The sequence below is a fragment of the Peromyscus maniculatus genome, chromosome 23 (assembly GCF_049852395.1).
Source record: "Peromyscus maniculatus bairdii isolate BWxNUB_F1_BW_parent chromosome 23, HU_Pman_BW_mat_3.1, whole genome shotgun sequence".
In the NCBI taxonomy this organism is placed as follows: Eukaryota; Metazoa; Chordata; class Mammalia; order Rodentia; family Cricetidae; genus Peromyscus; species Peromyscus maniculatus.
The window spans coordinates 3746463-3769135 of NC_134874.1; the positions used below are offsets into that span (position 1 = coordinate 3746463).

At 51.5% G+C, this 22673-nt stretch overlaps 1 protein-coding gene across 1 annotated transcript in view; it reads left to right on the forward strand.

The window, feature by feature from the left end:
• The window catches only part of Wscd2 (WSC domain containing 2), a 92346-nt gene extending 69686 nt beyond the window's left edge, over window positions 1-22660 (forward strand). Inside the window, exons 5-9 of the mRNA XM_076561260.1 lie at window positions 2214-2335; window positions 3826-4000; window positions 7000-7164; window positions 11183-11383; window positions 20727-22660. Of these exons, the coding sequence (XP_076417375.1) occupies window positions 2214-2335; window positions 3826-4000; window positions 7000-7164; window positions 11183-11383; window positions 20727-21079 (1016 nt within the window). The 3' untranslated portion in view covers window positions 21080-22660. The remainder of the gene's footprint in view (window positions 1-2213; window positions 2336-3825; window positions 4001-6999; window positions 7165-11182; window positions 11384-20726) is intronic.
• Window positions 22661-22673: the final 13 nt, after the last annotated feature.

The window sequence follows — 22673 nt, forward strand, 5'->3', positions numbered from 1 at the left end:
GTGAGCAGCTGCTTACAGGACAAAGTAGACTCCTTCCAGCAGCACTGGACTACAAAGTCCTCAGTCTCTCCCTGTCCTTTGCAGTCTGGACTCCTGATGTCCAGCCTGGGAGTCCATACCTCTCTCCCCCTGTTCTCTGTCTCAGGGCAGCAGGCAGGGAGGCAGACCTGTCACAAGATGAGCTCACCAGTCTCCTTCACATCATTCCTTATCTAGACCTGAGAACATTGAGGCTGTGGGAAGCCAGAGATACTTTTAGCTTTCTGGGAAGAGATGTCCCCTATGTGGCCTGGACTCTGGTCAAGGCCTGCCTCTCCTGCTCCCTCTCTGTACAGTGCATTGCCCCTTAGATTCTGCTCAAAGGACCATTGGGAGATGCTGGGCCCCCCAGTATATTCTGTGGGTCAGCCCAGCACGGCAGGTTAACTGAGGTTCAGCCTTGCCCTGAGCTAGGTGGAGGTAGCCCTGGCATTGCTAACTGGTAGGCAATCCAGAGAGAGCTCGTGGGGTTTCTGTCTCTGCATGACACCTTCATATACAACTGCAGTCACCACAGAAGCACACGGTCACATGCACCAACCACGGTCAGATGCTGGGCCAGGAAGCCAGCAGAGCCGATAGACACACACCTGCCCTCTACCCCCCAGAGCCCTGGACTGCCTCTGAAGAAACCCACAGGGTCACACCTGCATCTCAGAGTTTGGAGTCTCTGTGCCCAAATAGGTAGATCCAGCATGGACAGTCACACACACACACACACACACACACACACACACACACACACACACACACACACGCATCCATATCCTTTCCACTGTCCAAATACACATTCGCTGGGCCCTCAACACCTTCACCCTCATCCCCTTGGATATAGACAGACACGCTCCTTCCCATGTACCCCAGCACCCTTCACCCCTCCTGACTGGCTCTGCCCTTTCTGGGGGACTTGGACACCATCAGGGTGATGGGATGGGGCTCAGAGAAGGCCTGAGCTAGCGGGTAAGAGTTTATACGGCTACTATGAAGAGAAACAGGCTCCAAGATACCCAAGCCTGGGTCAGCACAGCCTCAGCGAGAACTGTCAGAGCAGGAAGGAGACAATTGCCAAGCCAGCGCCTCCCTGGCCCGTGAGCTGAGCTGGCATCCCGCTAACGGTGGTCTCTGGCCAACAGAGATTCATACAGGCTGCTTCGTAGGCTTTCTGCCTCGTTGTCTAAACCTTTGGCTCAGAGACCATGTCCCCTTCCCCCGCTTCCCTCCCCTTCCCCTGCATGGCAAATATGGTAAGCTTCATTCACCAATCCCCAGGTGGCCTGATGGGGCTTCCTTCTGTGTACCCCACCCACGCAGCTGAATGGGAGACCCCAGCATTTCTTGTAGGGCATTGGTGGCTTTGGGTGTGATGGTTCCTTTTTGGGGTGATAGAAGAGCTGTGGTTCCGTACTCCAGCCCTCCCAATGCCGGTGAAGCCCCAAGATACCATGGGAATCAAAGGTGACCCCATACTTTCCCAAACACTCACTTGATACAGTACCCTAGTCTCTTCTCCCCATGTCCATGTGGGGAAACTGAGGCCTGGAGAGAAGACACAGACACTAAGCAGCATTCTATCCAGTGCTGCTACCTCCAGCCCCTCCACCCCCAGCACCAAATGGGACTAAAGACAGAAATCTGAGACAGCACAGGACAGTATATATGCAGGCATGATGTAAGAGTCGCCCTGTAAGTCTGTGCTGTGGGCCAGTGCCCCTGTGAGCTCAGGCTGCAGGTGTCCGACGGCAGAAATGACCACGGGGATGTCTTTGAGACCTAAAGCTTATGCATGCTATTCATGAACACCACATCTGGCTATTCAAGTCCACAAGGCTTCATGTCAACAGTCCTGGTCCAGCTCCCAGCTGGTCTTCAGTCTGCATTGGGATCCTGGAGAAGTGGGTTCCAATAACAGAGAGGGAAGGCCTCCGCAGCAGGATAGATGAACTTGCCAGTGAGGGTGAGGGCAAGCTGGCAAAAGGGAAAAGCTTTCTTCTTCCACGCCCTTATGTGGTGGCTGCCGGAGATTTAGGGTGGGTCTTCCCACCTCAAGCGATTCAATCAAGAAAATCCCTCGCAAGCCTGCCCAGCTACCTGGGCTTTAGTTGGTTCCAGATGCAGTCAGACTGATGACCAAGATGAGCCATCTCTAGGTCTGACAGCTCTGTCTGCCTCTTCAGATGGAAGTGCGGTGTTCAGGGGCTGCTTCCGCCGACCCAACAACCTCTCCCTGGCCTTGCCTGTGACGGCCGCCATGCCAAACATGTCCGTGGACAAGTGTGTGGACCTCTGCACAGAGAAGGTAAGCTGGGGCTGTTTGCAAGCCTTCGGGGTGCAAGGACAGGGTGGCATGAAGCCTAAGGAGCAGGGTGTGGGGCTGGAGAAGTAGCAGTCACTCGGAACAGATGGGGTCACAGACCGTGACCGGTGACGAGGCAGAGGAATGCATTAGTTCATGGATTCAAGGCAGTGGAGCCACACACAGTGGCAGGAGCTGCCTGCCTGTGTCTAATGGTGAGGGAGTGTGAGATTGAGGATGCCTGAGGAGGCGTAATAAACTCCTAGTTAGCTAATGTCATCAGCGGTGGCCCAGCGGGACCCAGGTGCATGCCACCTTTCTCTCTGCCACTAAGCAGTTCCTATAAAGTATCTTAGAAAGAGGCACAGCTCACTGGATATGATGTGCGGGTTTTCTCTCCTGAGTCTTTGCGGACCTGTGACCAGGAGGGGAATCTGGGCTGTGTCTGGTTTAGGAACAGACTGGACAGAGATAGCTTGGCTACCCAGCGGTCAAAAGTGTAACCCAAGGCTTCTTTGGGTGGACACACCTATATCCTTTTGGTTTAAAAGCACACAGATTCGGGCCAACGAGATGGCTCAGTGGCTAAAGGCTTGCAACCAAGTCTGAAGACCTGAGTTTGATTCCCAAGACCCACATAGTGGAAGGAGAGAATTGGTTTCTGCGCATTGGCCTCTGACCTCCGTATGTGCACACGGACACACAATCGGTTGATAATTTACAGCACAAATTGAGACGGCGTTTCCCAAGATATGGATTGTGTGACACTGTCACACAAAAGACAGGGGCGCCAGTGACAGAGGCATGGCCCCCTGGATCCTCTCCCCAGCTCCAGGAGAAAGTGTCAGTACAGTGCTGACACTCCCTACCACAACCCTTGGTGAATCCCTTTTGCCGGAAAAGATGGCAGTGACCCCAAGTTCACTCTCAGCAGGACCCAGGCAGAATTTACCAAACTAGCCATCCATCTGGGGTTGAGCTCCAGCACACCCTGTGCATACCTGGGTCCTAGGACACCCGAAGGTCTTATCGGGCTGGCAAGGCTCTGCAGAAGCCTTGCACACCCTCAGCTCTGGATGACTTCTAACTCCTAATGGGTTCCTAATGCTGTGTAAGGAGTTGCTATGGCAATCACTGAGGGGAAGGAAAGGGTCCAGGTGTTCAGTGCCCAGATAGAACTTTTCTGGAATGTTTTTTTTACGTCACTGTGGAGCCAGCAGATGGGGAGGGGGGGGGCTGGTACATTCCATGGGTCTCCCTTGGCTGCGTGGGAGTGTGTAGGAACCCACCACTTCTCCACTGGCCTTACTGGTTACAGACACCAAGTTTATCCTGAAGTCTTGTTTCAAACAAGGAATCAGATAAACAATCAGCACAAGCATTGGGATGGAGGAAATCCGCCAGGGTGGAAATCCATAGCTGCTGAGGTCTGGGGAGGAGGATGGTTGGGCTCTACAAGGGCCAGGTGACTCTTCCTCTCCTCTCGCGCCCAGGAGTACCCCCTGGCAGCTCTCGCTGGCACTGCCTGCCACTGTGGCTTTCCCACCACACGGTTCCCTCTTCATGACCGGGAGGATGAGCAACTGTGTGCGCAGAAGTGCAGTGCCGAGGAGTTTGAGAGCTGTGGGACCCCCAGCTACTTCATTGTGTACCAGACGCAGGTCCAAGGTAAGCCAGCAGGTCTGGACAGACCCTCCTTCCCAGATGCGTCCCGGCCAGTCAGTCTCTTAAAGCCCGCAGTGAGGGGAGAGGAGGATTGATGTGACGGCAGAGGGCTGGGCTGGTGAAGTTGCCTAGGCTGAGGGCTTCTAGGTGCAAGAGAGAGGAAGCATGAGGGGAGGGTCTAATGACCTCCTGTCTGTCCCTCATCAGTGAGGGTCCTTGGTGGCTCTTTGCTGATACAAGAGGCAGTGAGATTGAGTGGAAAGAGAGCCCTGGATCTCCTCTCCTCCAACACAGACCCAGAGTGTGACCCTGGACAGCTCCTACCACCCATCTGGGCCTCAGTTTCTCCATCTGGAAAATGAAGCTGTGATGGATGCTTGGCCTCCAAGGTCGCATTCTGTCAGTGTGTCTGTAACTTCTTCCTTCTCTCTCCTTCTTCCCCTCCCCGACTTGGTCATCCTTTCCATCTCTCCCCTTCTTTGCCAGTAGAACCCACACTGACTGACCGTCTCTCTACTGTCTATGGGGGATGCCAAGTGCCGTGGCAATGACAGTGGCTGGGAGGGTAGGGATGAAAGTGATGGTGGTCATGACAGTTACGATTCGGTGTTGACGAAGACAGCAATGCTGATTGTGATGGTGGTCCTGATGCGGCACTGACGACGACAGTGAAGAGGAAAGTGATGGTGATGGCAGTCATAGGCTGTGTTGATGACATGATGGTGGTGGTCATGATGCAGTGGTGTTGGTCATGACGGTCATGATGCCGTGTGTTGATGGCGATGGTGTGGATCATGATGGCGATGATGACTGCACTTGTGTGTGTTAGTGTTTGTCAACTTGACACAAACCTAGATATATCTGGGAAGGGGGAATCTCAACTGAGGAATTATCCCCATCACATTGCACATAGGAGAGTCTGTGGAGCATTCTCTTTATTAAGGACTGAGGTGAGCGGCTCTAGCCCACTGCGGGTGGTACCACCCCTGGGCAGATGATCATGGGTTGTATAGGAAAACAAACTGAGCAAGCCATGGAAAGCAAACCAGGAAACGGCTTCCTCCATGGTCCCTGCCCCTTCTCCTGCTTGATTGCCTACCTTAACTTCTCTCAATGATTGGCTGTAACTGGGGCATGCAAGCCGAATAAACCCTTTCCGTGGGTCAGTGTTTCATCACAGCAATAGACGAAGCAAACTAGGGTAATGATGATAATAATGTTTGTGCTGCTGCTGCTGCTGCTGGCCGTGATGATGATCATGGTGATGCTGATGGTAGCGACAGTGCTGATAAACAATGATGAAATGATGGTGGTGATATTTGTAATGAAGGTGATGGATGGTGGTGATGGTGATGATGATGATAATGATGTGGTATTGATTATGGTGATGATGATAAGAATGGTGATGAGAGGGTGTAATGAGTTCCTTGAGTCTTACTCCACACCAGGCTCAGTGCTAAGACCTTATTATATACTTCCTTCCCCTCAGCTGTCTTAGGAAGTGGGAACAGTGATTATTCCTACTTTCCTGGGAAAGTGAGACTCAGACTAGCTAAGGGACTTACTTGCCTGCAGACAGACTATAAACCTTTATTCCTGGCTGGGGCATCTCAAGGAGAAGTTGGTGTGGGGCTGGGTACTCACCCTGTAACAGAGCCTAAGGAAACCAGCATGGATACAGTGGTTGGATTTATACCAGCATGGATACATGGATACACTGGCCATCCACTGTGTACCAGCCTCAGGCTAAGCCTCAGCTCATTCTGTGATAGAAAGGCCGAAATCAGCCAGTGATCCAGGACTGTGCCCATTTTATAGATGGTAGAGGGTTAAGGAATTGGCCACAATCCTATATACAAGAGCAATGTGCCTTCAGAGATGATTCCAAAGATCGTGCCAGAATCTTCAGCTCACAGTGGCAAGAGCACTCCCAACCCTTCTGGACTCTGAAGAGCAAACAGCACATCTCTGAGCAGACTGCCTCCTAGCAACAATGCATAGATGGACAGGCTGGACACTGCATGGGTGTGTCAACAGCAAAAGTACATGCAAGTCAGCCTGCGCTCTCGCACGCCAGCACTCTAGAGAAAAGCAGCAGATGCCTGTTCGTGATTTGCATGAAAATCCTTCCTGTACAAGTGACTGGTGGTCCCTGGCAGGAAATCCCACTTGATCTCATGTTGAGTACAAGAGCCTGGTGAGCAAGCCCTGCTCATTCACAGTCCAGTGAGGAGGGATGAGTGTGTGCTGGTTTCCAGGATGCACCAGCATTTGGGCAGCGCTACGTGACCCTGGCACATAGTAAGGTGTAAATAAAGGCTGGAGAGTCGGGTCTGCTGGTTCCGGGGCCTGGAAAACACAGCCTGTAGCTCCTGCCTGGTTTATGGGGCTTCAGAATCAATAGATTTTAACACTGAAAACAAGAGCCGTCATCGCAGAGCTGACCCACCTCCCATCTGCCCCCTGCACTATTTTACCGAGTCACACTTCCCTCCACCCCTTGTCCCCAGGACCCTCTTACATCCAGCCCTTCTGAAGGAAGTGTGGTCCCCAATAGGAATCATTAATTCCAATGCGACATTTGATTGAGGTTGTTTTGTTTTTGTTTTTAAGTCCCATTGCCATAGAGGGAAAGGCACCTTTCAAGTGGGGTGGCCCATGGTCACTTGATGACCTTTGACCCTCTAAGACCGAAAGAAACCGGAGGGCCTTCTGGTTTGGTAGATGCCACAGTGGGTGGGGCTGGGTCTCCCACAGGCGGGGTTCTCAGTCCCATCAAGTTGAAGGTCAAGCTGAACTATTGCCAACCACTCACCGTGAGGGACTTGCTACGCCAGGGGCGGCTGGGACTGAAGAGGAGGCTTGTCCTCCCGTGGGACTTCTGTCGGTCCTTCCTGTGAGCTCAGCACATCCGAGTGCCCCTCCTCTTCCATGTATGACCTTGTCTCCAGGGCACACTGTGCTGATCCCTGACCCCTGTCTGTCTATCTGTCCCCCTGCAGACAATCGCTGCATGGACAGAAGGTTCCTCCCAGCCAAGTCTAAGAAACTCATCGCACTCGCCAGCTTCCCAGGCGCCGGCAACACGTGGGCTCGCCATCTCATCGAACTGGCCACCGGCTTCTACACCGGCAGCTACTACTTTGATGGCTCTCTATATAACAAAGGTGAGGGGCAGAGAGTGAGGGGAGCATCCGCACGGCTCAGCATGCCTGGGCTCATCCCTGAAGGCCTCTGCTGTGTGCTCCTGCCGTACCTCCGTTCATGTCTGGCACACACATCCTGTGTGTCCTGTCTCAGTACCTCCCCGGAGCCTGCCGGCTGATTGACATCTAGTAAGCACCATTTAGGTTGCCTTAAGCATTTCTTAAGCACCTGCTGTGTGCTAGGCCCCTCACCACAGATACTGGCTGACCAACAGCTCTCTGCTCTCAATAGAAGTATGCTAACTGTGTTTACATCGGGGCACTTATTGAGTACCAACTGCTTACCGGGCATCTTGCCAACAGTGCTGTGTGCCACGCTTTATTCTGAGGCTGTGCGCTGTGTTTTAGTGAACACCATTGTATGAGAGATGTGCTTCCCTCGTGTGGTTTTCAAGACACATTTATGGAGCACCAAGTGTGTGTAGGGAATCTCAGGGAAGTTCACCACCCCCAGATACCTTGTTGGGCCAGCTACATCCTGTCCCCAGACATGAAAACTGAGGCTGAAGAGGGGGAAATAACCAGCCCCCAAAGTCACAGGATTTTTTTTTTTTCAAATGGCTGATTAGAAAATGTCCCCAACTGTTTCCTGATTTCGCAAGTATGTCCTTGTCACTTACTGGGCAACTAAACATCATGGGTGGCACCGGACATGAAGCACTCTCCTCCGTGTGGGTTTTACGTCTATGTGTGGACGGCCCTGGGTTGTGTCTATGTTTTAGTGGAGGAACACTTCCTGGCTGTGTGGTCTTGGGCACATGACTGCACCTCTCTGGTCCTGTGATCGTTCACCTACTACAGCCAACAGTTGGTACCTCGTGAGGGTGGTGTGAAAGCGAAGGAGCCAGTCCGTGTAACAAGTTCAGCACACGGGAAGTCGAGCCTGGCGTGACGGCTCGGGTGCCAGGCATGGCTGAGGCAAAGCTAGACAGCAGCAGCTCCCAGGATGGGGACAGGTGGGAGGTGGAGAGTGAAGGAGGTGGGGTGGAAGGTCGGAGCCAGCAGGGATGCGGAAGGGCTTTCTAGTTTGCGTTCAGTTGGCTATGACAAACACTGACAAAAAACAGCTCAGAGAGGTTATTTATTTATTTATTTATTTATCTTAGCGGCCCCCAGCTCACAATCCGCCAGTGAGCGAAGTCAGATGAGAACTCCAGCAGAGGCCACGGAGGGGTGCTGCTCACTGGCCTGCTCCCCATGGCTTGCTCAGCCTGCGTTCTTATAGAACCTGGAACCACCAGCTGTGGGATGGCTCCACCCACCCTGTGCTGGGCCCCTTCCCATCAATTATTAATCAAGATAATGCCCCAGAGTCCGATCTGATAGAGGGCATTCCTGGCTGAGGTTCCCTCTCTGTGAGTGACTCGATTTTGTGTCATGTTGGCAAGCACGCAGGGCCTGTGCCTTCAGATCCCCATTCTCTGTATTTGGTTTGGGTTTCTGCACTCTTTTACTTAGCAACTACTAGGTATGAAATGTCACCTACTATGTGTGAGGCACCTGCCAGGGTTTGAACCCAGACCCTCAGCAGACCCTGAGCTCTGCTGTCTTTATGAGCTGGTGCCTGGGGACACTGGGGACACTTGGGGATGCAAGGAACACACAACCTGTAATATTGGAGGTGTGAAGAGAGAGACAGAAAAGAGAAAACATTTATTTTTTCCTGCAGCTCTGAGTCCATGTCTTGGAACAATATTCTGGTGGCCCCTCAGAACCTAAGTGTCACATGCCTGACGGTCACATGCTCCCCAAATAAGTAGACCACTGTGGTGACTCTGAAAAGTAATATTTAAACATGCCACATTTGTGTCATGGTGGTGTTGGGTCCTGTAGAAAAGAGGGGTGCGGAAGGGGGGCCTCTGGTGGTGGAATTCAGCAATTCCCCGTTACTTATTGACAAGTGAGCAACATTCCTCAGAAAAGCCCAGGCCACTGTCTTCCCAAGCTCCTTCCTAGTCATAGGACACTTCTGGAACATGTTCTGCTAAATGAAATCACCCCACCCCCATCTACAGGCCAGTTCCCCGGGGGATGAATATTTAGACTCTGCAGTAGGTATTTCTAGACGATCGTGGCTTATCTTGTTGGTGCTTATTTATAATTTCCACAAATATCAAGCTAAGTTAATGCCATCATGGCATCAAAGAGACAGAATCTCAGGTCTCCCCAGACAGGGAAGTGACTTCTCCTACTGTCTCCGTTGATGACATCATGATGCCTTGTTTGGGGCATTTGGGGAGTTTTCATTACCGCTTTGATGGTTTGGGTTTCTGGAGATGGCTTCACGGCATCTCATGGCAATACCAATCCATCTGCCTCAGCTCGCTAGCGTGGGCATTGCCACCACACTCACCCAGACCCATCTTCTCCTCTGAGAGTGTGTGGGTTCTTGTATGCCACCTCTGTCTGCCCATGGCTGGGGCTGTGATGAAATGGATTTCAGTGAAGACAAAAAGAAGCCGGAGGTGGGAAGTCCTTGTCTGGATGGTACAGAGTCCCACCAATGGGATGTGTGGCATGGGACTGTAGCCAGGGCTGTGTGGGGTGAACTTGCCCATACTCTCTCCCAAGCCCCACACCATCATCCTCAGTGCCCTCGGGATTCTGTGCCTCAGAGGACCTCAAAAGCTGTTGGTAAAGATCTAGTCGCAGGTATGATCCAGCTCAAATTTGCAAGACTCCTCTAATGCCTTTGGCCCAAGCAGCCCCAGGGTGAAACGTAATTCAGGAAAGGCCATTCCAGGTCTGCCTCTTCTGCCCAGAGGCCCCGTGAGGGCAGCCACAGCTCTCTGGACCTCTGGAAGAGGATCGGATGACATGCTAGCCCTTACCACCATCCACCTCCAAAGCGATATGTAAGCCGCTTATACACGTGGGCTGAACAGGAAGACACGGCACCCCACGGCCTGGCAAGGCCCCGTGGCCTCTCAGCCCAGGATTTGCTGTGGCTTATGTTAGTTTCTGTGACAGAAAACCTAAAAAAAAAAAACAAAAAACAAAAAAAAAAAAACAAAAACGGTGTAAGGGAGGATCTGTTTTGGCTCATCCAGTCCTTCATTACAGGGAAGGGGGTCAGGGAGCAGCTCAGTCCCCAGGAGAGCAATCCTCCACCACAGCTACATCACTGGTGGATTAGAAGGGCCGTCCCCAGCAGCCAGCATAGCGCCTTTCATCAGAGTCCTGCTCTATGTCTCGCCAGTTTCTCACAGAGGCTGGGGGAAGAAGGTGCAGATGAGAAACTGAGGCCCAGAGATGTGACACAGTGTCAGTCGGGGTCACTCGCTGTCTTAGAAACAGCGGTGAAGGCCGCACTTGTCCTTCAAGATCTTCCTAATGCCTCGCCCCTCAGAGTGTGGGAGTCCTGAGGGGGAAGGGCACAGGCTCAGGAGCCTGGGTGTCACGAGTTTGGTGCCTCTGAGTGCATCGTGACTCCCTCAGCCTCCCCAGCTCCCTGGGTTCCCGGCCACCCATCCTAGGACGTCCCCTCTCACTCTACCCAGGACTTTGGTACCTGTGGTCCCCGACCTTTCTTGTCTTGGGATAACCAGTTCCTCCTTGACCTTCAGTTCTCAAATTAAACATCCCTACCCAGAAGGCCTTCCTGTACGCCACAAGCTCATGAGCTGGGCTGGGGCCCGGTCTGTATCTCAGAGGGTGGAGGTGTAGCCTGGGTCCAAACCAGAACCGTCCAGCCAGGTCCCTTCTGGGCCTGGTCCTCCTGTTCTGCTGCATCGACAGCAGCCGTGACTTTCCGTTCCTGTGACGTCGGTTAACCGATGCCACCCTCCGCTGAGCCGTGATGCTCTGCTCGGCTTCCCTCAGGATGTTCGGTTACGTGGGTGCTCAGAACACACACGGAAAGGAATGAGTGAGTCAAGAGAGTGAGGAGTCCTGAGGAGGTGCGGGACGGGGTGGCATGTCCTTCCCGCCTCCCTGCCTCCCCAGCTTCTAACTTCTCGCCCCCGGGGATTGGGGACAGGGTTCAAAGGTGAGCGAGACCACTGGCGAAGCGGTCGGACCATCTGCATCAAGACCCACGAGAGTGGCCAGAAGGAGATCGAGGCCTTCGACGCAGCCATCCTGCTCATCCGCAACCCCTACAAGGCCCTCATGGCTGAGTTCAACCGCAAGTATGGAGGCCACATCGGCTTCGCTGCCCATGCCCACTGGAAAGGCAAAGGTATGGGGAGGGAGGGCCTGGGGTGGTGTGGGGTACAGGGTGGCCAGCATGGGGTGATAAGAGACCCTGGAGCAGTGTGGGGTACAGAGGGGCCTGGGGCAGTCTGGGGTGCAGGTGGCCAGCATGGGGTAACAGGAGGTCAGGCCTGGAGCAGTGTGGGGTGCAGAGTGACCAGCATGGGGTGATAGGAGGATCTTGGACCCTGTAGGGTGCAGGTGGCCAGCATGGGGTAACAGGAGGTCAGGCCTGGGGCAGTGTGGGGTGCAGAGTGACCAGCATGGGGCGACAGGGGGAGGGCCCAGGTGGTGTGGGGTGCAGGGTGACCAGCAGGAAGCTCTCCAGAGGAGTGCAGAGCTTTTTGCAATGCTCCAGCTCTGGGTGGCTGAGGCACCATGGGGCCACACCCAAAGCACCATCCATGTGACCCAGGAACTACGGTTTCACTCTTTACAGTGAGGCTCCCTTGCAGTGGGACCCCAAGCCCTTACGCTTTCTTAAACAGCTCTAACTTTCTGGACTTAGGGGGAGGACACGGGATTTGAGAGGCTGGAAGGCTCACTTTCTCTACTCAGCAGCTGTGGTTCTCACTATGCTAACGGGGACACTGCTGGTGAAATCCAGATGGCATGGGTGGCCACGAGTTGTGGGTCCTCTCCTGGGTACCACATGGCCCGTGTCCAGCCCCTGCGTGGTGGTGAAACCCTACAGCTGTGGGACCATTGCCAGTGAACTCACCCAACAGCTCCGACCCACACAGAGGGCTTGATGATCTGCTAGTGTCGCTCCGCTGGGCAGCAAGCAGGGCCCGAGGCAAAGTGGGATTTGACAGCTCCTCCCCAGCTAGGGGAGAGGCCTGCGCCAGGGAGCAGGCCGTGGCTGGACCATGGGCCCAGCTTCTGGCTGAGAACCCTGGTTCTCTCTTTACTAATGAGGAAAACTGGGGCCCAGAGAGGTAGAGACCACTAAGGTCACTGGGAAACCCAGTGGCCAAGCTCTCCTCGTCCCAGGCCTCCTGGGGTCTGAGAGAAGTGGGGTGTCGGGGAGTGTGGCTGTCGTCAAGCCCTCCAGGAACTAGGGAGAGCGTGATTGCTGGGGCAGGGTAAACGGAGCTTAGTTAGCACCCTGGGTGCTGCTGAGCTGGGATTCCAACCCAGGCATCGGTATTGATTGATCGCCAGCCTCCACATTCAGAGACATTCACACACACACACACACACACACACACACACACCACCTCATCTGCTCTGTTTCCTTATTTAAGACACCTGGGTCCTTTAGGTCAACACTGAGTCAGGGCATATGAACCCAGGATTGGTTCAGACTCATCTCATACTGGGGCCAGATTAGCTCCATCAGCTCCTCTCAGGTCGAAGCTTTGGCAGAGAACTCTCTCCAGGGAACAGAGCCCCGACTCTCCTCCACCCTACTCCCCCGACCCAGTCCTCTTCTTTGATACCCTAGGCAACAGGACCACTGGGGGGCTCATTAGCCATGCCAGTGACCAGGCTCCACCCCAGACCTGCCCGACTAGAAACACCGCATTTTCACCAGCCTTTGGGGACCTTCCTGATGCACCCCTCAACTTACTTTAATTGCCTTAAACCCTTACTGCTCAGGTGTGGCTGGGGACCAGCGGCACCGGTGTCTCCTGGGATATTTCAGAGTCCATGTCCAACCAGAGTTCTCAGGGGGGGGGGGGCTCTCACAAGTTTTGAGGACTGCGTCAGGACACCCTTTGATGAACAGCGGGAGAGTCACCTCGAAGGAGAGGCCCCATAGCCACTCCCCATAGCTCCCCACAGATCTGCTCCCTCCTGATTAGACGGAGATAAGCCTCCCCACCCCCCAACTTTGGTTCCATCACATTAATTTTACAACCCCTCTGGAGCAGAACCAAGGCAAAATTTTATGTGATATGATTACACAAGGTGAATTGTCCTGGATCTGTTTAATGAAACCGATCCTGTGTTTAATGATTCCATGGGGAACTGGCACGGAGAAACCATTAATCAGGGCCTGGTTCCTCCTGCCGACAAGAAGATGAAGCGGACACCTCCATGCTGTGTGCAGCCAGGCACGCCTGCCTGTGTGGCCTTGGCTCCCTGGGGGGGGGGGGTGCTTTATTTCCAGATTTGTGGGTGCTGATCCATTACCAGGAGCCCTGAGCTAGCAGAGGAGGGCTTTTGTTACCATTTCTACTGTTCTTTGCGATGAAGTCATTTAGGAGCTTCGAGAGGTGAAGGGCTGGAGTGTGTGGACAAACGTCTGATACGGAAGAGCTCAGAACAGCTCAGGGTGCGGCTAAGCTTTGGCAGGGAGACTCGGGCCAGCGGGCTGGGGCACAGGGGGTGTCTCGGGAAAAGCTGGAGGCCAGCATCAGCAAGGATTGTCATAAGCAGCGTTTACTCTTCTGCACCTGGAACCTCATCAGGATCTTTGCAAAGCTTATTATCCTAAGAGGTCAGGGATGCCTGCCCTCAAGTCAGTAGAGTGAACCTCAAGGCGCGAGCAAAGAGCACCTCCAAGGTCATCCAGTGCGGGTGGAGAAGAACAGGGTCTCCAGCCCCGGCCCCTGGCTGGGAAGTCATCTGTGGACAGCTCCTGTGTCTCAGGCAGCATCCAGAAGTCAAGGACACAGCAAGTAGAGAAGCAGCCTCCCCAGAATAGGAGGTGCAGGCGATGGGATCGGAAGACACACCAGGCGAGTGTCTTCAGGATGGTCACACATGGCCACACCTGAAGTCCAGGCCTGTGGCACGCTGGATGACAAGGGCCAGCCTCACCCGGGTTTCTCCTGGGACCATCACAGCTGTCCTGAGTCACCAAGGATGCTGAGAGGGGACTCAGACGTGGGGACAGGCTGACAAAGGGAAGGAGCCCCTGTGTGTGCTTAAAGTTTCCTAATCATCCAGATACATCTGGCCCCAGCCCATTATACCAGTACGGGCCCAATTAGTCAGCTGCCTTGTGAATAATCTATTTTAAGAATAAAAAAATAACCTGTCGCCAGCATAAATATTTCTCAAGTAGCCGTGGGGTTCCAGGAGGGGACTGGGTGAGAGGCATCTCAGGATGGCTTCCATGGGTTCTGTCAAGAAAAGCAGCCTTTTATCACGGCGCAATTTAGCAGTTGGGATTTCAATTTAGTTCAGTGGCAGTTCCCCCCAGCTCCTGCTGGGTACCAGGCTGTGGGAGGAAGTAGGGATGCGGCTGCTGGTGTCTCCAGAGGATCTGGGCCAGAGTGAGGCAGGCTGGATTGGATGGTGCTTCCCTGCTGTGTGACCTTGAAGAAGTGGCTCCATTCACTGTCTTAGCCTCAGTTTCCTTCCTGGCCCCAGTGCCCAACAGTCGTTTCCTTTCAGGGTGTCTAGGAAGGCTAAGTGAGACAGAAAGGCTCTGTCATCCAGTGAGGGATTAGGAGGTAGGAGGAGTTTCAGGTCCGCAACCTAGCTTGAGGGACTCACCGGTCTGTCATGCATGGCCCACTCTGGACTGGGGGGGCTGCCTCATCAACCATTGAGCCTTTGGGGTTCTCTAGCTGAGTTGGGGCTGATGCTGTTCCCAGCATTCCAGTGCCTACCTTGGGCCGTCTCCCGGCTCCCCTCCCACCTGAGCCTGAGCCTCAGCAGCTCTCCTTGAGACTTGCTTGCTGTACAGCTAACCCAAGGAGTGTTCTCAAGTCAGGCAACCCCAAAGGCACCCTCCCAGTCGGGTGACTTTCTGTCACATGGCAAGATGGCTGATGAGCCCCTACCCCCCCCCCCAAAGAGACCATTTGTGACCATTTCAGTGAAGAGTAGAGAGACCACATGAACAAGACTAACAATCCTGTTCAAAAGACCCCCACGGGCTCAGCCGGCAGTGGAGACAGGCGCGTAATCAGGGTGACCACACAGTCATGACTCACTGTGTGGTCAGGAGGGAGCACTGTGCCTGCGGAGCCCAAAGGAGGCCCCGGGAGCCAGCGAAATGACTTCTCAGAAGGGATGGTGATAGCCACGCTTATTGAACAACATCAGGGCTCGGGCCAGTACGCCAACAATCCCCGGTGCTCTGGCCACACTCGGAGCACAGCCCACCATTCCCCGTAAGATGCTGTTATTGCTGATGGGGGATAAGCAAAAGGCCCGCCCCGTGCAGCCAGGTCTCCCTGAGTGACCGTGAACAGTCACTCACCCACTCTCTGCCTCAGTTTCCTCTTCTGCTAAATGATGGCCACAATGATGCTGGGCTGTGAGGACTGAATAGAACCCTGCCTACATCACCACGGTGAAAACGCGGTTTCAACCCGGCCATACACCTTGATAATGATCCTATCAATGGAAATGATAGACCTATGGTGTGAATATAGTTACATAAATTATATGTAATACGAATATATTCTATAAAGCCAGGCATGGTGGCGCACACCTTTAACCCCAGCACTTGGGAGGCAGAGGCAAGTGGATCGCTGTGAGTTCCAGGCCAGCCTGGTCTACAAAGCAAGTTCCAGGAGAGCCAGGGCTACACAGAGAAACCATGTCTCAAAAAAAAAAAAATCTCTTCTATATAAATTTTATATAATTTGCAGAGTATAGTGTCTAGGAGGGAGTTGGAAGTACCTGGACATAGCCTGCTCTTTTCATCAGAATGGAGTCTTGGCCATGCTGTCTTCTTTCTTTTCAGTTGATGGAAGCATCTGGTTGTCTTTACCCTTTTGAGTACCCTGTGACTAGCTTCGAATTTAGTTATCCTACTTAAAAGCTATTTATAACACTATGTGTTACTCACTAATTAACGGGCCAAATTATATCAACAGATTTATTTTTTTAAAGATTTATTTATTTATTATGTATACAGCATGTATGACTGCAGGCCAGAAGAGGGCACCATATCTAATTACAGATGGCTGTGAGCCACCATGTGGTTGCTGGGAATTGAACTCAGGACCTCTGGAAGAACAGCCAGTGCTCTTAACCTCTGAGCCATCTCTCCAGCCCTATATCAACAGATTTAAATATTTGTCCTTTTAAAAATTTTACAATCATTATTGAATTTAGTAGGAATATTCTAAAGAGGCATGTCTCTAAACAGATTTTTTTTTTTAATGATTAAAGCAATGACTATTCAAAAAACAAAGGCTTTGTTCAATGGAAAAACACATTTAGTCACAGGTTTTAAATGCACATTTAAGTCAAAAAATAAACAAAGAATTTTATTGCTGTTTCAAGCGATTTTTTTTAAACATTACTAAGAACAAATCAGTACTTAAGAAAGTATGGTAGAGAATTAATCATTAATTTTATCTCACAGTACTGAATTGACCTTAAGTTTTATAACTTCAGCATTATTTTTAACCTCATTATAACCATATCCATTTTAAACAATCCTTTTGCAACATACATCTTATTTTTATTGTTATTACAAAATTTAGAAAATATTTTTTGTTTGTTTGAGGTAATTTTAAAAGAAAGTTCAGGAGGGTATAGTATAGAACAGAAAATATGGTATCTTAGATATCCAAACATTATAAATACAGGTAAAGTACATTAATGGTTTTTGTTTACTTAACCAAATTTAAATTAAGTATTTGCTAAAGAGTTAAGCCACGAGATCTGATACCTTGAAGAGTTTTGCTTTTATGCATGTGTGGTTTTCGTTGTCATTGTTGGAAAAAGCATTTCCTTTTGTTAGTCTTTACCAGACACCAAAAGTATGAGGCATAAAGCGTGGGATGGGGGTAAGCTTTCACATTCATGACTTTATTATTCTTTTTAATTAGAAACAGAGTTGAATAATTCTGTTGAATTCTTAACTATGGTGTAACACGTTAAGATGATCAGTAAGCTCTGAGATGTCTATGCAAACCTAACAGTAAGTTCTTAAAAAGACAGTTCAAAAAAGTAGACACTTAGGGTTTTCTCTTACATTGGCCGTGCCGAGACCCGGCTCTTGAAACCCTACTTGTCCATTCATTTGTTTTTAAAGGGGAACTGGTGCTCAAACATATCCTTGAAATGTTGGTATGCATATAAACACTCCCATATAAACAAGACCTAGCTAAAGGACAGATGTGAGCTGGCCTGTTAATCCATGGGATAGAGTTCTGTGTGTCAGGGGTGGCCGTTGTCACTAGGAAAAACATATGCTAAAGCAGAAGCAATCATAGCATAGTTACTTTATTCCCTCAAGTGATAGGGACTGTGCTGTAAACCAGAACAGGATAAGGAGATGACATCTTCATCAGAATTGTATCTTGTACTTAAAAGCAGATTTAAATTTTTCTTAATCTGAAAACTCATGTTTTTGTTGTCCCAGAGAAAGATTTAGGACCGTCAAAAGAGCCCATTGAAAAGCAGAATGCACAACAAGGAGATTTAGTCAATGTGGTCACGCTGGGCAGGGGGACGATGAGGTACAGCAAACCCCTCAAGTTTGTCTTTAGGGACCTGAGGTGAGATCAAGGTATAAAGACCGGGGATATGCAGGACTGATCGGTCCTCAGGACTCATCATCATCTGGGCTTCAGTCTTGTCCTCTAAGGTGGCAGACAAGTTGCTACAACTGTTTGAAGTCTCTTTCAGGGAGACAGGGTCCCCATCCTGCTGGCGCCCTTCCCTCTTCCAGCATGAGATTCCTGGGGGAACCCCTCTATCCTGAGGGTCCATTCCTTCAACAGTCTGATAGTCTGGCTGAGACACTCTGGAGAATATCTTCATTTCTGCCAGACTGGTTACTCGGGGGATCACTTTTTATGATGACGTTCCCCAGATGAGCCATGTGTTACTACATAGGACCCAGAAGCAGAGCTGAATGGGTCTGGAAAATGCCTATGGCTGGTGTCATTGGCACTCAGACATCTAGAGAGTTTCTTGTTAAATAAAAGGAATACAGAATCCCGTGTTAGGAGGATCTGCAGGGCAGGACAGCGGATAGGGAAACTCCACAAGATGCTTGAAAATGGGTCTCGGCACAAGTCCCCAGGATGCTGGAGAGGGGACACAGACTCACTTGGTTATCTTTAATAGCCTGAGGAGTTCCCCTAAGTTCAGGCCAAGCTGAGATTTGGGGCTTTAATGCTGAAAGGAATTTTAGGGCTGGTTAAGACACTTTAATGTTAGAATTACAGGGAAAGAAGCTGTTTAAAGAAATAGTAAGAAAGGAGGACACAAAGAAGCAGCCAAAGAGAGAGGAGAGGCAGGGGATGGGGGCAGGGGGGGGCTATCTTAGCATTTGCCTTTGACATAAACCTCCCCAAAAGTTTTTTTTATTATTAATTTTTCATTTTAGCATCTAATTTAACTTGTATGGCTTTAAGAGCTCTTTACTATGAATTACCAATTTGATCAGTTTTTGGAGATCATTTTACATCTTAGTGAAAGCCGGTTGCCTATTTGTGATTTTTTTTTTTTTTTTTTATCTTGCCTGGGACTTTGCTTTTATGGCCCACTACTTTGGAGGCGGTGACTGTTTGGGTTATCTTTGGTGTGTTTCTTCCAAACACTTCCAAGCTAGTCAGCAATTATCACTCCCAGAACCTGCTAGAATGCCAGATGGCCCTTACCTCCAGGCAGATCCTCCTCCTTTTTGGAAACCTCGTGGCCGTGTTTATATATATTTTTTCTCTTTCTTTTTTCTGTTCTCCTGAAAAATCACCGCGTCTGTGCTCATTGGGGAATATGTGGTTTGGGTCAGTTTTGTGCGCTGCTTTTGGCATCGACTTTCTCGGCTTTTGCCCAGAAACCATCTTCTCCTACTGGGTCTTTGGTTATCTTACACGTGTACACAAACACGAGAGAGCTCAAGACCCAGGGCGAACGAACCCTCGTAAGCGTCTTCCCCGAAGAGCCAGTGAAGTGTCTCCTGACCCCAGAGTGGCCATTGCACAGAGTGGGGCGTTCCCCATGACACCGCCACACTCTGGGGTGGGGTGGGGTGGGGGCGAACAAGTACCTCTCGTCCTCAGTGTCTTTATCATCAGATGATCCTAACGTTCCTGAGCTAAAGGGTTGACAAGGTCGCAGGAGACACAGCAGGAAAAAAGCAGACTTAAGCCTCTGAGGGGCGGGGCAGAAACAAAGGTCAAATGTCAGGAAACAAAGGTCAAGTGTCAGGAAACAAAGGTCAAGTGCTAATAAATCAACACATTTCAAAGACCAGGAAAACCCGGGCAAAATAAGAAACCAAAATGCCTTCAAAAGTCCCAGAAGCAAACAAAATACTGAAAACAAGCTAAATAGAACCTAAACTGCCTTTAGAGTTCAGAATGCAAGCAAGCAAACCAAACCAAATGTTAGAACAAAATGCTTTCAAACTGACAACCTTAAAACAGATACTTTGAAAGCAGACGAAGAGAGATTCCTATCACAATAGGATCTGCTAGCCAGCTCAGAATAGACAGTCCACAAAACCAAGGGAGGGTTGGAGCCCCGGAAAGAACTCACCAACAGTCCCCATGAGGAAATAACACCAGATGACCATGCAGGGTCCTGGCTTCCGTTCAAGCGATTCCTCTGGTGAAAAGTGGACCATTTTTGGAATCCCACATGTCACCATATCTGTTGACACAAAAAAACACATCTCTCATCTTAAAGGAAATATGAGGTAGTTTATTCTGGAGCATTTTGAGTTACTGTGGCCCAGAAACACAGATTTAGGTTACCCCAAATTCCATGTTCCGACGTGGAAGCCGTTTCATGAACATTTGTGGTTTTACAGGACAAAGAAAGTCATACACCAAGACAAGTGTAAAATATGTTGATTGGTACATCAGAGAGGTGGGTACAGCAAGATGAGGGAAAGCTTTCCTGTAGGCCCGAGAAGCTATCTGATGGCATCCTTAGCTTTGGGGTTGGTGGAAGCCAGCCATCTGCTAACAGATTCCAAAGGATTTCTATCTACTAGTCGGGGTGGGGGTGTTAGTTCTGACACAGGCGGGCAAGGAATGGCGGTTCCAGGGGGCTAGAACTAGCCCAGGGTAAGGTAATTGGTACCTGGACCTGCAACATCGCAACCTCTCCATGGTACTGCAGTGCTAATCAATCAGTGTCTGCATGGACAGCTTCTTTCCAAGAATTCTGCTTCCCGAGATCAAAGCTGGGGCTCCCAGCATCCTAGGCGAGCAAGCGCCTACTCCCCAGCCCTTCCTGCGTAACCCTGCATCTCTTATTACTTCCTTACCTCCACATTTTGGTAGTATATATATTTATATGCGGTAGTCTATTCGTGTATAGGGCCGTGCCTGGAATGAACCAGGCACCAGTCAAGTGGGTGTTACCCCAGAGGGCACAAGTGGGTTCAGAGGTCTGGAAGGTGTGTCATCTGCCCATCTGGTGGCGTCCCTGATACCCTGCTCTCTCCGCAGAGTGGCCCGAGTTCGTCAGGAACTATGCCCCGTGGTGGGCCACACACACGCTGGACTGGCTCAAGTTCGGCAAGACGGTACTGGTGGTGCACTTCGAGGATCTGAAGCAGGACCTCTTTGCGCAGCTGGGCCGAATGGTCAGCCTGCTGGGCGTGGCGGTCAGGGAAGACCGGCTGCTGTGCGTGGAGAGCCAGAAGGATGGCAACTTCAAGCGCTCGGGGCTGCGCAAGCTGGAGTACGACCCTTACACCGCCGAGATGCGCAGGACCATCGCTGCCTACATCAGGATGGTGGACACAGCCCTGCGCAGTCGCAACCTCACCGGGGTGCCCGATGCCTACAGCCCAAGATGATGGGTGGCCAGGGAGGGTCCCAGCTCCCCACTTGGCTCCAAGAGCTGGCTTCCCTCTGCCATGATGACAACCCCAGGCTTCTGCCTGCCTTCAGAGAGACCCCCTCCGAGGCCTGGGGAGGAGACATCCAGGCACCTTCCCCTGGCTGCCTGTTTGGGGAGTCCCTGTCCCTGCTGTTGGGGTGGGGGGGAAGGAGATGATTATCATGGAGACGGCAGTGGTTGGGAGGTTCTGGAGATGACAGCTGATGAAAAGTTATAAGCAGTGACCCTGCAGCTGACTGTGTGGGCCCCTGTCTCTTCCCCTGAGCGAGCACTGGCTTTATGATCTCTCTCAGGCCATCTGTATGTGACAGGCAGATGTCTGGGACCTGTCTCCATGGCCTTAGATCTCTGGCTTCTGTTGTGGGGGAACTGGTGGCCCGGCACCACCGTGGGAGCTGTCCCCCAGGCTAAATCACATATGAGATCCAAGCTGGGTGCTGTTCCACTTCGAGGGCTGGAACTCTGTCCTTTCTGCCCACGCTGTGTCTTGGAGGGCGGGGTGACTTTGGGGGTTTTGACCCTTCTTCCAAAGTCCCTTAGGTACCAAACATCAACCCAAAGGTTGGTCATGTACCACATACAGAGCTCCCAACGACCCATCTTTTCAGGGTGGGGTCCAACATGTCTATCTTACACTGCCCTCCTGAACCCTTAACCAGGGAGTCCTTTACTACCCAGGGGAGGGAACAGACTGCTCCAGCTCAGAGGGAGCCACACTCAAAACAGTCCCCCTACCCACAAGACATCAGCCTCCCTTCCCTCGCTTACAGCCCAACAGGGCCAGTCCTCCCCCCCCCCCGCCCCGCGGGGACTCCTTAGAAACGGGGTAATGAATGGCTGTCCATTCCCACTGCGCCACTGCTCTCTCGATGCCGAGACACCAAACCAAAGGATTTCTGACTTGAGTCACTGATCATGTTTTCCAAAGCATGCATCCAGGATCCCGTCTCCCCACCTCGGATCCCCGTGGCTTCCCCTCCAGCCCACACTTTCACCATTCCCACTGCATAGACACAAAAGCCATAGTCACAGCCCCCTTGCTCTTCTGTCTGGAGCAGCCTCCACCCCCCCACCCCCCACCCCCGAAGCCTTGGGGGGGGGGCAAATGAACACTGGTTCCCACCGAGCCAAGGAACCCCGGAGAAGGGTCACGCAAAGAGATATATTTTTTTAAGAGGAATATGACCAAGACATTCTGCCCCTTGGACACTGGCCACGCAAAAAGAAGGGCCAGAGACTGTCCCTGATTCCCTTCTCCGATGCCCTCGTCTGAAGGGTTTGGACCACCCCAGGGCTCAGCCAGGGGGCTCTGAATGTATTTTGTATGGTGTTTCTTCCCCTCCTCCCAGGCTAATTTATAGTTTTCTTTCAGCGGGGAGTAGATGGCCGGGTCTCCCCTCCTGTTTGGAGGTCAGTTCTCTCTGGGTCCAGAACTCGGGCCAGTTCCTTGCTAGTGGCCACCTCTGGTCACGAACTTTCTGTTCCAAGATTCCTCAGGTCGACACTGTCATTAAAAAGAGTTTTGTTGCTAATTCTACCACGTGGCCCTG